General features: G+C 39.1%; 1 protein-coding gene across 3 annotated transcripts in view; it reads left to right on the forward strand.

Annotated features, from left to right (window-relative positions):
- The window catches only part of Sema5a (semaphorin 5A), a 441538-nt gene that overhangs the window by 271788 nt on the left and 155473 nt on the right, over positions 1 to 14277 (forward strand). For all 3 annotated transcript variants that reach the window (XM_031359853.1, XM_031359854.1, XM_031359855.1), the window contains one exon: positions 7117 to 7179. In XM_031359853.1, the coding sequence (XP_031215713.1) occupies positions 7117 to 7179 (63 nt within the window). The remainder of the gene's footprint in view (positions 1 to 7116; positions 7180 to 14277) is intronic.

A 14277-nucleotide genomic window follows, 5' to 3' on the forward strand; every position in this document is an offset into this window, starting at 1 on the left:
ATACAGGAAACCCACCTCAGTGACAAAGACAGACACTACCTCAGAATAAAAGGGTGGAAAGCAATTCTTCAAGCCAATGGACCCAAGAATCTCTGTTCTAGATGATCCCTCTCTACTCTTCATATAGCAGCTCATACATACTTCTTGTCCAAAGTCAGGAGGAAACTCTTGGTGGCTGTATGTGATGAACTCACTCAGCCAGCTCTGAGGCTTCAGCTCCCATGTGGCTCTTCCCCGTGTTGGAGGTTGGGAGGTGGTGGGATGGATTGGAGCCCGCTTTTTCACTGGTGTAGAACATTCTGTATTCAGTTTTCTAGCAACTATGTAGTGCTTGCTGATTGTGTGTGTGTGTGTCATTGCTCTCAGTAATAAGCAAGTGAACCAGACAATGCAGCCTCCTGACCAGGCACAGTTTGCTTTTTGGAGGACAGGAGAGACAGGTTGATGCTTTTGTCTTTGGAATTTAGGGCTTGTTTTTGGTATTTTTCTCCAGTGAAGCAAAGGTGTAAGATGTTGCGCAATTGATTACCACTGAAGCAAACCCCCATTTCAGACAGAAGTTTATACATGTTTATGATTATAAAGAGTTGAGCATTAGTTTGCAGGAGGCATACATCATGACTGTATGGGGTCCTTGAGTAAGGCAATTCCAGAAAGGATATCAGGTAGTCCACAGGATACATACCAAGCTATCCAAATCAGGATTGTTTTTAATAGCCATGCTAAGAACTGGAGCCACCTGGAACAGAATGGACAGAGGCAGTAGGAAAGATGATAGAATGTTCTAGATATCTTTGGTTTCTATTGCTGGTGGAATGGGGATGGTAATGATGGGATCTCATATCTATGAAGAAATAGAACTCTGCTGTCGTATCAAAATCAGTCTGCATTTGAGTTCTTAAAACCAACCTAGCTTTTGTAGGTCATACCCTGGCCAGGCAATTGTTGCATTAGATGAATCACAAGCTGCTTAAAATCAATACTTGTTCTGTGAGTGGATCCAGAGTTTTAAAAATGAATACCTCCTATGACATGTGAATCAATGGATTTTGTGATTAATATATACTGAATGCCGCCAACAGCTCTGATCTTAAACGTGCACAGATTAGTATGCTTCAGCTATGTATTTTTCTGAATCACAGCAAAGAGAAACAAAGAAACCACATGAGTCAAATAATCTAGAAGCATGTAATAGTCCCAGTAGCAGGACAAGATAAGCTCAAATCCAAGCCATGAAATTTCATTGTTAGTGAACTACCTGAAATTAGTGGGACTTTGACAAATACCTGGACTATACCTTCATCCAAGATCTTATACACTTATCACATGAATTATAGACAGCTAAGTAAGATAAATGTGTGAAAAGCCCCTTCTATTGGAGCTAGTGCATCTAAGTTCAAGGAATTGTCAGTTTTTGCATTAGACTTGAGAACTAATTTCACCCAGAGCAATTGACCCTTATTGATATATCTTTGTCAGTCCAAATGTGACATGGTACTGGGTTTACTGTTAGCCACCCCAGTCAAAACCACCACGAATCTCAAATTGTGACCTTATTTGGAAATAAATCTTGCACATGTACCATAATTAGTATGAAGTTGTCATTACTGATTTGTGTTGGGCTCTGGTCCAGTGGCTAGTGACCTTACAAGAAGAGGGGGTTTTGTTTCAAATGCAGAAGACCTTGTGTTATCTGAGAATTGTTGTAAGTGCCAGCCAAGGAATACCAAAGACCTTTTCCCTGCTAAAGGCTAGGACAGTGGCCCAGACAGAGTCCTCCCAGTTTCTAAAGGAGCTTTACTTCACTTTACATTACTTTACATTACTTTACATTACTGCCCTGATTTAAGACATTCAGCCTCCAAATCTCTAAGAACATATTTATTTTGTTAAAATCACAGTTTATCATACAGCCTAGGGAAAACTACAGTGTTATCTATATTAATTAAGAAAACAAATACACAAAGAACATTCAACATGTTTGGAGCCATTATGCATTTACCCAAAGTGACTTTGATTTGGTACTAGGTGAAGAACAATAAAGGTCTCAATGTATAGTGGTTACAAATATTTTAATACTTACCAGAGCTCTAAGAATAAGATTTATCACTGAATTGCATATTGATGTTAGTGCAGCAAGAAGTAAAAGCAAGATATTATGTTTTTGATAAGAAGATATTAGTTAAATTAGTTCCTTTCTAGCCTCATGATTTTGAGGAACTGCCCACGGGAAAGAACTGGAGTCTCTGTTTGACATAATCAGGTAGGCATCCACTTACTATGGATTCATTTGAAAATGAACAATTATGTTTTACATAAGACATAAAGGCAATGTTGAGCATTGCACAGCTCTCCCAAAGTGATTAAAATATTTTACCTTTACCCAATTAGATTTATGTTACTCTGGAACAGACATAATTTTCAAATAAAGGTAAGTAGTGAAGACAACCAAATTCAAGGTTGGCTAGAATGATGATCTGTTCAGACACGATGAAATCCCAACTAGTTTCGAGTTTCATTTGAGTTTTACTTGTTTTGAACAAAGGTATGGCCCCAGAGTCCCCGACAATTTGTTTATAATGGTGATGACAATGTAACACTCTCCAATGTGTCACAGAAATACATGACATAAGTGTATGAATGCAAACATATGAAAACCACACACACACACAAAAAGCCCTCGGGTGGTTGTTAATTTTTGGTGCTGTGTAATTAAACTAGTTTTTTTAAATGTTATCTTTTGCCAGTATCTAATTAGCAGAGCCATCTGCTGAAAGAGCAGTGGCCCATCTGCCTGAAATGTTGTTCTCCTCATTGTTATGAAAAGCATCCACCACTGCTTGTCCCAGTCTAATTAACTTCTCTTGCTGTAGAATGTGATAATACACAGCTTTGTTTATATACTTCTGAGAACTGTGGATTTATATGTATGGAACAAGTACATAAAAAGAGCCAATCTTTTTCTTCCCAACATCTGACTTACTCTTGCGATCACAGCTTCATTTGTCATGACTGGAGCATGTCCCTGTGCAGAATGATGAGACGTGTTATAGTCTACTGTGAAACAACAGATTGTTTCTTACATCCCTGGGCTTCTAAAATCAGTGTTCTGTTGTCATGTGTGCTTCTCTACTGATGTGGTTGTAGCACTGGCACTTGCCAAATATTGATTGAGAATGCTGTAAGTCCAAGCATACCACTGGACCCAAGATATACCACCATGAAGCTATTGTACCAGGAGAAGGATGCAGGTGCTGTTGCGTGCTCTGATCAAGCATGCAGTAAATTCTTTTATTTAAGATTTTGAAATAATTTTATTTCACAAATTTATTGCACACATATTATTTGTCTTCTTCTGTCTCAGATATTTAATGACTATTAAATGAAAAAATAATGTCATGCAAGGAACCACAACAAAACTTTTAAATCTATTTGATATCATAGAAGATATTTATGTGTCTTAATAGAAAAATGGGCTAGCTCGAGGAAACCTAAGTTTTTAATAAATATAGATCTTCAAGATCATTAATTCATTGAGTATCCAAGTTAACACTATTGTTTTATGTGTGCTTCTGACATCTCTAATGAACATTCAACATTGAATAATAGAATATTTATGTTTCTTTTCTCTCCTGTAGTAGAAAAGACAAAAGGTAAAGTTTTTTTTTTTTTTTTTTTTTAATTTTGAGGGTATATGACTGAGTTGTACTGACACTGGAAATGTGCAGTGCCTTAGCATTTGTTTTGACTGCCAGAAAAATAGGTTAAAGGGGTGGGGGCCTAAACATAGCTAGAGTAAATGTGCAGGCAAGTATATAGAACACTTCCTAAGTCAATTGTAGGCTTTGCTCCACAATAATGATACATGTACAAATAACCAGTTTCAGTGATACTAGAATAAAGTTTGAGTCGAAGGTCTTTCATCAACAAGGATGGGCCCTTACAATAAAAGACAGAAATGAGCTCCATGGGAAGCTGAGCTTGAAAAAAAGAGTGGAAACTTTGAGAAGCAAAATCTAATGCAAGATAATTCCATTAACCCCTATGGTTTTCTCCTATTGAAACATGTTTTCCGTAGCTCCCAGAAGACCAACAAGGCAAAGTCTTGTTTGGTGCCCAAAAAGAAAAATGCTATAAGATTAATCCAGAATTCTTAATCCTCTTGTAAATCTAGAAGAATCTCCTTTCCAACTTCATTTCTTATAGAGTTGCCAATACCTAACAACATACGTTCCTCACTCTCTTCTCATGGTAAATTCCCACCATTAATATATAACTTCCTTTTCCCTCTCTTCATGAATAATGTGAAACCATAGAAAATCTAAACAGCCATACTCTCTAATTAATCCTGGCTTTGAGACTTGTTGAAAGGCTGGTGATAGAGAAGGACCTCCAGAAGTAGAAGGGATCTCCCTCTACTTCAAATAAGAGATGGATCAATGTGTCCTGTTTTACTATTGGTCTAATAAATGTGTGTGTGTAGTTACTGTTTTTCAGTATTCTGGATGAAGTAATGAAATATTTATGAAAACTCATACTTTTTTTTTTTTTTTTTTTTTTTTTTTTTTTTTTTTGCTATTTCTTTTCACTCCTTGTCCTTGGCCGATATTTATCTTGAAAATGTGAAAACTACTTGAACACCGGCTAGAATTGAGAAGCTGTTTGTTTACCAGCAACAGCAGCAGCAAGATCTAAGAACATTGATGGCATTTGATTCATATTCTCTCTTAATCCTGGGGCTCACCCTGCCATCCAGACCTCTTATGTTTATTCAGAAGACTAATAATATTTTACCTTTTTTTGCATTCCTCTCGGGTTTCCTGTTTGGTAGACAAGGGCTCCATCCTCTGCTCTCTGACTAAGGTCCTACCAGGTCACTCATCCTAAGTATGACTCCTCTACAGCTCAGGCAGGCTTGAAACTTATCATCCTTCTTATCAGACATATATCAGCATGTATGTCTTGTGTGTCTCGATGTGAGCACATGCATGAGTTATATGCAACTGTGTGTGTATGAGTGTTTGTGTGTATGTGTGTGTGTGTGTGTGTATGTGTGAGTGTGTCAGAAAGAGAAACAAAGAGAGACAAGAGTGAAGAGAGAGAAAGAGGAAAACAGAAGGGTGGGAGAGCCAAACTTGAGTATCATTTTTCTGATACCACCAATCCTGGTAGGTCTTATTTTCTTTTTATAATGCTTTCTAACTTGCCTAAAACTCCCTGGTGAAGCTAGACCACCTGGGCCATCAAGCAGTCCTGCCTGATGCCACCTACTCAGAACTGGAACTGTAAGCAAGTGTGCTCACACCTGGTTTTTGAAACAGTACTGAAGCTCATACTCTCCTGCCTTGTTTTCATACCAAGCACTTTACTAACATGGCTCTTCTTTTCATTCCCCAATATTTAACTTTAACATCACCAACTCAACAAGAGCCATTGAAAGCACCTCTCCTGCGGAAGTGTTTCACCACACAGAAGTGCTCATAGCTGTGTAACAAGAACTTTTCTTTCTGTTCAATGACATCAACCCCTTTGGTAATATAATCTTAAGTTCATAATGAGTTCTTTGTTGCTAAAGGCATGTATCAGCTCATCGATTCTGTTTTATATTTAAATAGGAGCAAAAATGCAACAGGGAGTTTTCTATAAACAGATGTAAGAAAGGAGGCTATTAAAGGTCACACAAGGCTAGCAGTGAGTTTATTTTCATTTTTGGAGTCTGCACATCACAGTGCTATGTTTACAGCTCTTAGCTCTATGCTGGTATCTTCACTGTTGATGGAAATCTTTGCCATCCTGGATGGAATCCAAGGCAGTTCTTGCATGAGACACTGATTAGCTACACTTTCACTGCCCCCCACTGCACACTGACCCAGGAAAGGATCTCAGAATTAACACATGCTCTTATCCGAGGTCGTCGATACTGACTGTATTCTTGATGGTTCCACATGATCATAATAATTAGACGTGGCATTGCTCCTGTTTGAGGAACACCAAGGGGGTTCTGTGTGGACTGCGTTCTCGTTGTCTCATGTTTGCTGAGAGGGATAAGCCATCTTGCACAGCATTGTTATGACTGCCTTTGTTGTGTATCAGCATTTGGCAACAGCAGTCTGACCTTATATCCTCCTAGGTTTTGGAAACTTGAAAAACAATTCTTCCTGGCAGTTGGTGGAGGCTGATATTTTCCTGCATGTTATTTTACTTTGGTTTATATTGGGTTGAGTGTAGTTTCTTCTTTGACATTTTCTGACCTAAAAAAAGATTGTTCCTCACAAGTTTTCCTGAAAATAACTTCACTGGTCCATAACTGAATCTTCAGAAATCTAATTTTAACAGCTAGAAAGAAATTACAACAAGAAGATATGAAAAAATATATAGATGTCTCACATAAAAGTATACATACCACAAAAAATAGGAGAAAAGAACAATAATTCAATGTTTGAACCGGTGTTAAATGACTCGGAAACTTAAGTTGTAAATCTTCAAAACCAGTGCTATCATCTTAAGCTCAGCAGTTCTGTTTGTGACTAGACATGATAATCCACCTGTCAACTTGATCAGCATGGGTTAGGTTCGAAAAGTTTGTCAAGTGTGAAGCATCATGGTTTTAAATAGAGCTAGTGCTGGTGTGGAGATTGAAAATAGTCCCAGTATTTTGTGCATGAGCCAGTCATGCCCTGACTGGCACGTATACAAGTATTGTGGTAGCTAGAATATGCAGAGTTATCCCTGGCATTTATTCACGAGTGCTTATGTATGACACACTATGCAATAAGCTCTGTGCTTTGTGTGATTCAGGCGACTCTGTTTCATGTTCTCCTTTGCTGGCAGCTTATCCTTGTTTTCCAGAGCTAATCAATCTTGTTTACTAGTAACTGTGTCTAACGGTACTGCTATTTTGACTATGAAGCAGACTCTAAAGAGGACAAGTCTTAAATATCTTAGTTTGAAAGTCAGATGTGAGCCCATGACTTGATGCCTGTATTCGGCTTTAATTTTATGCCGGACTGAAGGAGCTAGCACAAGGGTGAACTGATATGAGGTAGTCTAGCCACCAGGACCCGATTATTTCCCCGCTTCCCTGAAAGCCCTAACTTTTGTTTGGTCTCTTTGCAGGCTGTGGAGTGGGAGTGTGATGAAGCCACCAAGAAAGCCTGTTATAGCAAGGGCAAATCGAAGGTAAGGATAGAGCAGTGTACAGATACCCCACCATGCTCTGGGGAATGTACATAACATATCTGGTTCCCTGCAAAAAGAGGCATATGTAAAGAGGATATGTTCCATGTCTCAGACTTCAGTGGAAATGAGTCACAACAAACAGGCATTTCACAGAGGGTCAGAAAGCAAGCTAAGACCTAATTTTTACTTTGAATCACTATATAAGATTCAAAATAAACTATGACAATGTTAGAAAAATTTAGGAAATCATTTTAAAATGGCATTTAATTTACCTCTCCTATATTTTGTAGTTAACTACAGAAATAGTTGAATATTTGTATTATCTTGTGCTTTGCAGTACCAGGAGAGCAGGGCCTTGCTTGTACCAAACAAGTATTGGATACATGCTCAATAAAATCATTGCATCAAAATTACACGAGATATATGCTTGATGTTCTCCTCTATCTCCATCAGTGCTGAAGTCTACATTCCCAAATTCTCATACATAGTGCACTGAGAGTTGAAGATGGGCATGCACTGTCATGGTCACATGGAGACCTCTCACACCACTAGGGATTGGTAACATGCACCGGACTTCATCTTTCCAGGAACTCTGTCTGTCTTTAGAAAAAGAGTCTTCCATTTCCTGAGGAAACTGCCTTGCAGCCACTCCCCAGGCTTACTGCCCTGGTTCTGTCAGTGGCTCTGCCTCTCCAATGCTGACTGCACTTTGGTTCATGGGGAAATGTGGGCAAATACAGAGGGGCAGAGTTGGCCTCGGGGCCACAAGCATGAGGACCTATACAGCCAAGAGTGAGGATAGCAGGTGGTCCTCATCTATGTGTTGATAATGAGTGCAATGCTTTGTCTTTTCCTCTGGTTATGGTGCTTGCTTCCTGCCCCTTAGGACAATGGTTCTGAGAACTGGGTGATGATGCAGATCTCTTGGGTACAGAAGAAAAGAGTGGTGGTAATAAATCATAAACTTAGCCAGGACAAAATAATGAATACAGAGAGGGATGGAGGGATGAGAGAAAAAAATGAGAAAAAGGCGGCAGAGGAGTAGGGGGAGGGAGTAGTGGAAAGAATCTAGAAATTGATAGACATTGTTTATCAAAGGATATTTAATCATCAGAAATACCTCTGAGCTAAATCATTAAAAATTTATCAAACTGTAATAGTAGCTCCAGGTTGCAAAGAACCAGAACATGAAATACTCCCAAATAAATAGGTGTACAATGGTATAAATAAAAACATACCAGAGGACTCTGTGAACCTGCTTAGTAAGTTTTATAAAACATAGCCATGTTTGGGGATATGTGGCAAAGGTCTCCCTGTGATGCTGAGTCTCCATACAACGGATATGTCGTAGGACTGGTATTCACCTCCACTAGCCAGGTTTTCCTAGCATGAATCATTCTCTTGTGTGACTTTTCCTGAGGAGCCACGAACAAACATCTCCCAAACCTCGGGGAGTAGGGTCATGAACCTTGGAAGTTTCCTAAATCTTGCATGTGATCGTCTTCTCCTTACCAGGGAAGGTGGCAGTCTTGAGGGGATGGGAAGGGTACCTTTTCCTAAAGGTACCTTTAAAGGTTTCCCTTAAACCCTGTATCCGAGGCAGGCAGCTGAGTCAGGTGGGTTACATGGGGAGGTAAAGTCACTGTTTACTGGTGGACACACTGGACTTTCTTTCCAGGGTCTCAGCTTTAATACAGGGCTTGGCCTGGTGACACCATCACTTTTCAGAAGGCCTGGGCACTGGCTGGTAACCTGGATAAAATTTATCCTCCCTTGGGGTGTTCCTTTCCTCCCTGCCCTTTCCTTTCTATTTTCACTTTGCTTTTGGCGAACTTCTCTTCCTTCTTTTCCTATTTTCTGTGTCAGGGATTTGCACCAGGAAGCAGAGAGCCGACAATGGATTTTGTTGACAAGTCACCGAGTCTGTGTCTGTAAAGTGTGGATTTGGGTTTAGATTTTGATAACCTCAGAGCTGAAGGCCCTGCCCGCATACCGTCTTCACACTCAGGAGAACCCTATGCTCTCCTGAGAATTCTCTCAAGTCAATCCCCTGTTTCTATGACCATTGTTCCTTGACTGCATGGCTCAACTCTTACAGCACAGCTTTGATGTTCCAACCTTCATTCCATCAGTCATCAGTCATGGGAAGCCCTGTGGCCATCTGTCTTTGCCCTGTCAAGCTGTGCTAATCATCCAGCCCTGGACCGCAAGCTGTGCCAATGGTTTCTTTATAGCTCTGGTGCCTTGCTGAAGCCTTTTGGCACACAGAGTGGAAGTTAGCAATAGTGTATGAGTAAATGGATTCACAGGTATTCAGCTTATCACCCTCACCACTTTTGATGGTGGTGACACAATGTCTTTTTGAGGGGACATCCTCTCATACAGTAAGTTTGGCAGCTTACCTGTGCCCACTATGGCATGACAACCCAAAATAACCAAATTTGCTCCAGACATTTTCTGGGGAATGTATGCTTTCATTTATTTAATATGAACAAATTAGAAATTTTTGCATTGTTCATTTTTTTCCTATCCCCTGAAATATTTTTGTATTTCACCAGGAATCTACTTACATATTTGGTTCACAGGCTTTTAAAAAATGCTAATAGTTAATTCTATTCCTCTTCCTAGACTTCAGTCTCTATGTGGTCCTTGTGAGTTAGAAAAGAACACTAAGACCGGTTCAACCACAGGGTTTCTGAATGTGTCTTTGCAGCATAGTCTACAAGCCTTTAATCAAAGCATAAAGCCAGTTTTCGTTTTCTAGTGTATTATTGCTACTTAGGGAAATTGTTCAACTGAACCCACCAGTCCATGTTTCACCTCCAGCTGTGACCTATGGTTAATTTTGTATTTAGAAATTAAATAAATTTGTTAGAATAGTATTATCCATTCACAGTAGGTAATACACCCCTGATTCAATGAAGGGGCCAATTTTCAATACACAAAATAGAGTTTTCGTAGTACAAATAAGGGAAATGAGGAAAACAAATGCACTTACATCAAGTCATCCTATTATATTTCATAGATTTAGGATTTAATGGATTAAGAATAATGGCAAATTTTGGTAATTATGTTAATTCTAACTGTATGTGTTGGATCTTTAAGACATATATTAAAACAAATGAAGATAAATTTCATACACTATATATTATGTGCAAGATCAATTATATTTTATTTTAGGCTACATTAAATATAATGATGAATTTATCTAGAGTTTTAAAAAGCAGTGTTCCATTGAAATCAAATTTAGTTCATGTAGCTGCTTAAGTTGATTCCTGCCTATGATTCTAACTCCTGGAGAGGCTGAGTTAGGCACATTAGAGTCCCTGGGAGATTGGGGACAGCCTGGTATAAAAGTAAGGCCACAAAGAAAACAAAACAGAAAAAAAAAAAAAACCTTCAGGAATGTTGTGCAGTAGCAACTTATGTTTACAAACTGAGGTGGTAGCTTCATTAACATGTTAGAATAGATAACACTGGAGCCTGGTCCAGGAGGTGAGAGCAAAGGATGCCTTATCTCTCTACCTGAAAAAGTCCTCCATCCTTAGTTAACGTCTCTTTTTCTTCCCTCAAGTGGGCACTGGCATGATTACTATCCAGTGAGGAACCCAAACACAGCACCTGGAACACATAAAAGAAAGAAAGTATGACAATGTCTAAGAATGGGAGAAAGCATATTGATGCCCGTGCTATCAGTGAGCAGGCACTGAATTCAGATTTCAGACATCCCAAAGATCTCCAGGCCGAGACAAGTAATGATTCCATTTGACTAAAATATAGTGGCTCTTTGGAGGAATGGAATTCAGGCTTTTTGTAGTGGTCATGAATTTAGAAAGACAATTCAAATACTTTAATAAATTTGCTTGTGCCATAGTTTTCTGGGAATGTGCACAGATTACAAAGTCTCCCTTCTCCCTGTAATAAAAAGAACAATGTGAAAATGTGATGTTTTAAAAATGCAAAAAATGCAAGCATTTTGACTGAAGGCAGTTTGTTCCTACTCTCCTGAATAGTCATGTGTGCTATACTTGTGTGTCCTGTATTGCACACTGCATTTCATTGCCCAGCCACTAAGATTGGATGTCTAGAAGGAGGTGAACCTGAAAGGGGCTACTGTCTGCACCTACTTCTTCTCTAGTGAGAACATTCCTCAACTGGCTGCTGAGCTCAGGATAATAAATATGACAACTTTTCTCCCCTGGCATTGCTGGGTCAAGTGCAGCAACCTTCCATGTAGTAGGGGCATAAAATTTATAATCTAGGGAATCAAGGTCATGAGAAGTTACTCAAACCTTTGATTAAGGCTTACAAGGAAAGTAGATGCTGAGATTGCAGATTCTGAATAAGGTCCAAGCTTTAATTTACTTCTAGACTTTTCCACTCACTATGACTCCAGTACTCTAAGTATCCATATACATTAAAGCTGGGGAGAGAATCCATTTTTATTGATGCAAAAGAGCAGTATAACAAGATCCATTGCATTTCATTGTCTTTGAAATGTGTTATTGAAATCAAACTGTAGAACTCTTTAAATACATTTCACATAAATATTATTTTAGACACAAATAGCCAATTGTCTCAGCATCTAACAAGGGTGCCTTGTCTGTTGCCAGTTCTTGTGTCTGGACTCAGCTGCCTCCCTTCCCCAAACCCCTCCCTGCCCCGTGGCATTTAGGGACTACACAAAGGAAACATAAGTAATTATTAAGGGACTGAAAGAGTTGCTATGTGTTTTTATGACATTCCATAAATTTCAAAATGTTCTTGTTCATGATCTCATTTCAGTATTTTTGACACTAAGTTCTTTGAATTATTTTGCTAATCAGTGGGAGAATTTGGATTAGAATCCAAGGCTCTGTGTATTGTTATTCTTTTTGCGTGCAGTGGTCCTGCTTCCTCTGCTGCCAAAACTTGCTTTTAAAGAGCCTAACTCCTAGTGGCTAAGAAAAGAAAGGCATGTTGCCTTCTGCCTGGGTGCATGGTACTGAAGGACTGGAGCTTGACATTTTTACCTGAAATGCGGATGTTTGGAATGGCTATCAGTTTAACCATGCATGTAGGATACTCTAGACCCATCTATATGCTACACAATTGCTTTAAGAACTAAGACCCTTCATCTTGGATACAGGCAACTTATGTAGATTGTGCACACCAGTTACTCTATGTGTGTGATTCTTATTAATTAAAAGTATTTTTCTTTACATTGTTTTCTAAATAACAAAAGATCTGTTTATATGGGATTCATACTATCTAGGTACTAAAAAAAATCTATAGATAAAAAACGTATGGTAGATACATGAAGCTTAGAGGCAAATTCTACATCTTTTTGTATGAGGGGTTTGAGCATCCTTATATTTTGTTGCCTATGAAGAGTTGATTCTGGATTGCATCATAAACGTATATACACACATTTGTATATACACACAGATATAGATACACACATATATAGTTTTCCTCTTCACCTGAAATGTACATAAAGATAATACATCACTAAAAGGAAGACAGGCTGTTTTCTCTGGAAGCACTGTGGGTAACATAAAGCTGTCAGATTTCCAACCATGTTCTCTCTACCTTGGAATTTGTTAGTGGTCCATGTGCTATGAGGGGACACTAGAGGGTTCAAGTCCATGTGGTGCCAGGGGATGGTAGAGGGTTTGAGTTGCTTAACAGTCATATCTGCACCTAACTACACATTATTTGATAAGTACAACATATTTGATAGGGGAGGAGGAAGTGATGGAATGCTGTAAGACGAAACAGATAATTCAAAATAAAAGGACCCTAAAACACATTTTCTCACTTGAAGTATGGAGGCTATGCCCATGATCCCAAGTATGTATTGTTCATTCCCCATCAGGAAGTCTTTTCTGCAACCAAACTATATTTTTCAGCTATCAATTGAAATAGGATCTTCTGAAAATGAAAAACCAGTTGACCCAGTCATGGACCACAGGCACATAGGGGCCATCTTAGTGTTGAAGTAAAATTATCCAAACATAGATAGATGACTCTCAATACCAATCACAGAGGCCATGTGGCAGCTGGCTTTGGATGGCCTCTGAGATAGGGCCTCCATCCCTGTAACTGCTGGAGAATCAGAATCCAATAAGTCATCTTCATTTGTTTCCACAGTACAGAAATAAAATAGTAAGAGGAAAACTTGATAAAATGTGGAAACCATAAACATTTCAATAGGCTTTTGTAAGAGAAAACAGTTAAGAGCCCCCTGAGGTACCATTTACCCACACATCTGCCCATATTTCAAAGTGGTGAACCCAAGTACTATTTTGGGCAAGGCCAAGTAACCTATAAAGAGCTGAGTTTGCTGCTGACATTAACATCAAGTATCTGTGCCTTGAAATCATTGACACGGCACCAACTGTTACCACCCTGGCACTCTATGCCAACTTTGTTCATTCTTAAATTCAACTCTTTGATCCTGAGATGTATCTTGTGACTTGATACTAAATATCTCTACTTTGTTCCTTTTTTACTTGAACTTGTCCCAGTCTTTCTTTAAAAAAAAGAAAAAAGGAAAAAAAAGTGTTTTAAGAGTACATTTTCACACCCAATTCTTTTCAAATCAGAGGTAGTAGTTTGTCAGTTAAAGAGGAGAGAATCTTTAAAGGAAAGTTGTTAGCTGACCTAAGCCATGGGTGAGCTCTGATGGAGACACATAGATGTGGCCCACCTCTGGTTGTCATGCTTAAAGGGCCTGTGAGTGAGCTCAGCTTGATTTGATCCAACTGGTGACTACTCAGCCTTCTTCACTGACCTCTACTATGCCAAAAGGATGGGAGTCCATATGACTGAGGTCTTTTAGAATATATTCTATTGCCCTCAAGAGGTTCCATTATCACAAGCCCTCTGTGGTTTCTATAGTCTGTGTCTGTCTCCCATCAAGTCAGAAAGATGAATGGTGCACTGGCCTTCTTCTCTGGCTATCTTGGTCCTCTCCATGACTTCCTTCTGTCCTAAAACTCAGTCAGAATGACTGGACAAGGCCTAATGAATTTTTACAAAGTCCTAATTATCAGAGCATGCCCCATTACCCTCTGCTCCAGTTGAAACAGTTTCCTGTGCTTTCTTGCCCTTGTC

Source organism: Mastomys coucha, unplaced genomic scaffold, assembly GCF_008632895.1.
Source record: "Mastomys coucha isolate ucsf_1 unplaced genomic scaffold, UCSF_Mcou_1 pScaffold8, whole genome shotgun sequence".
Lineage (NCBI taxonomy): Eukaryota > Metazoa > Chordata > Mammalia > Rodentia > Muridae > Mastomys > Mastomys coucha.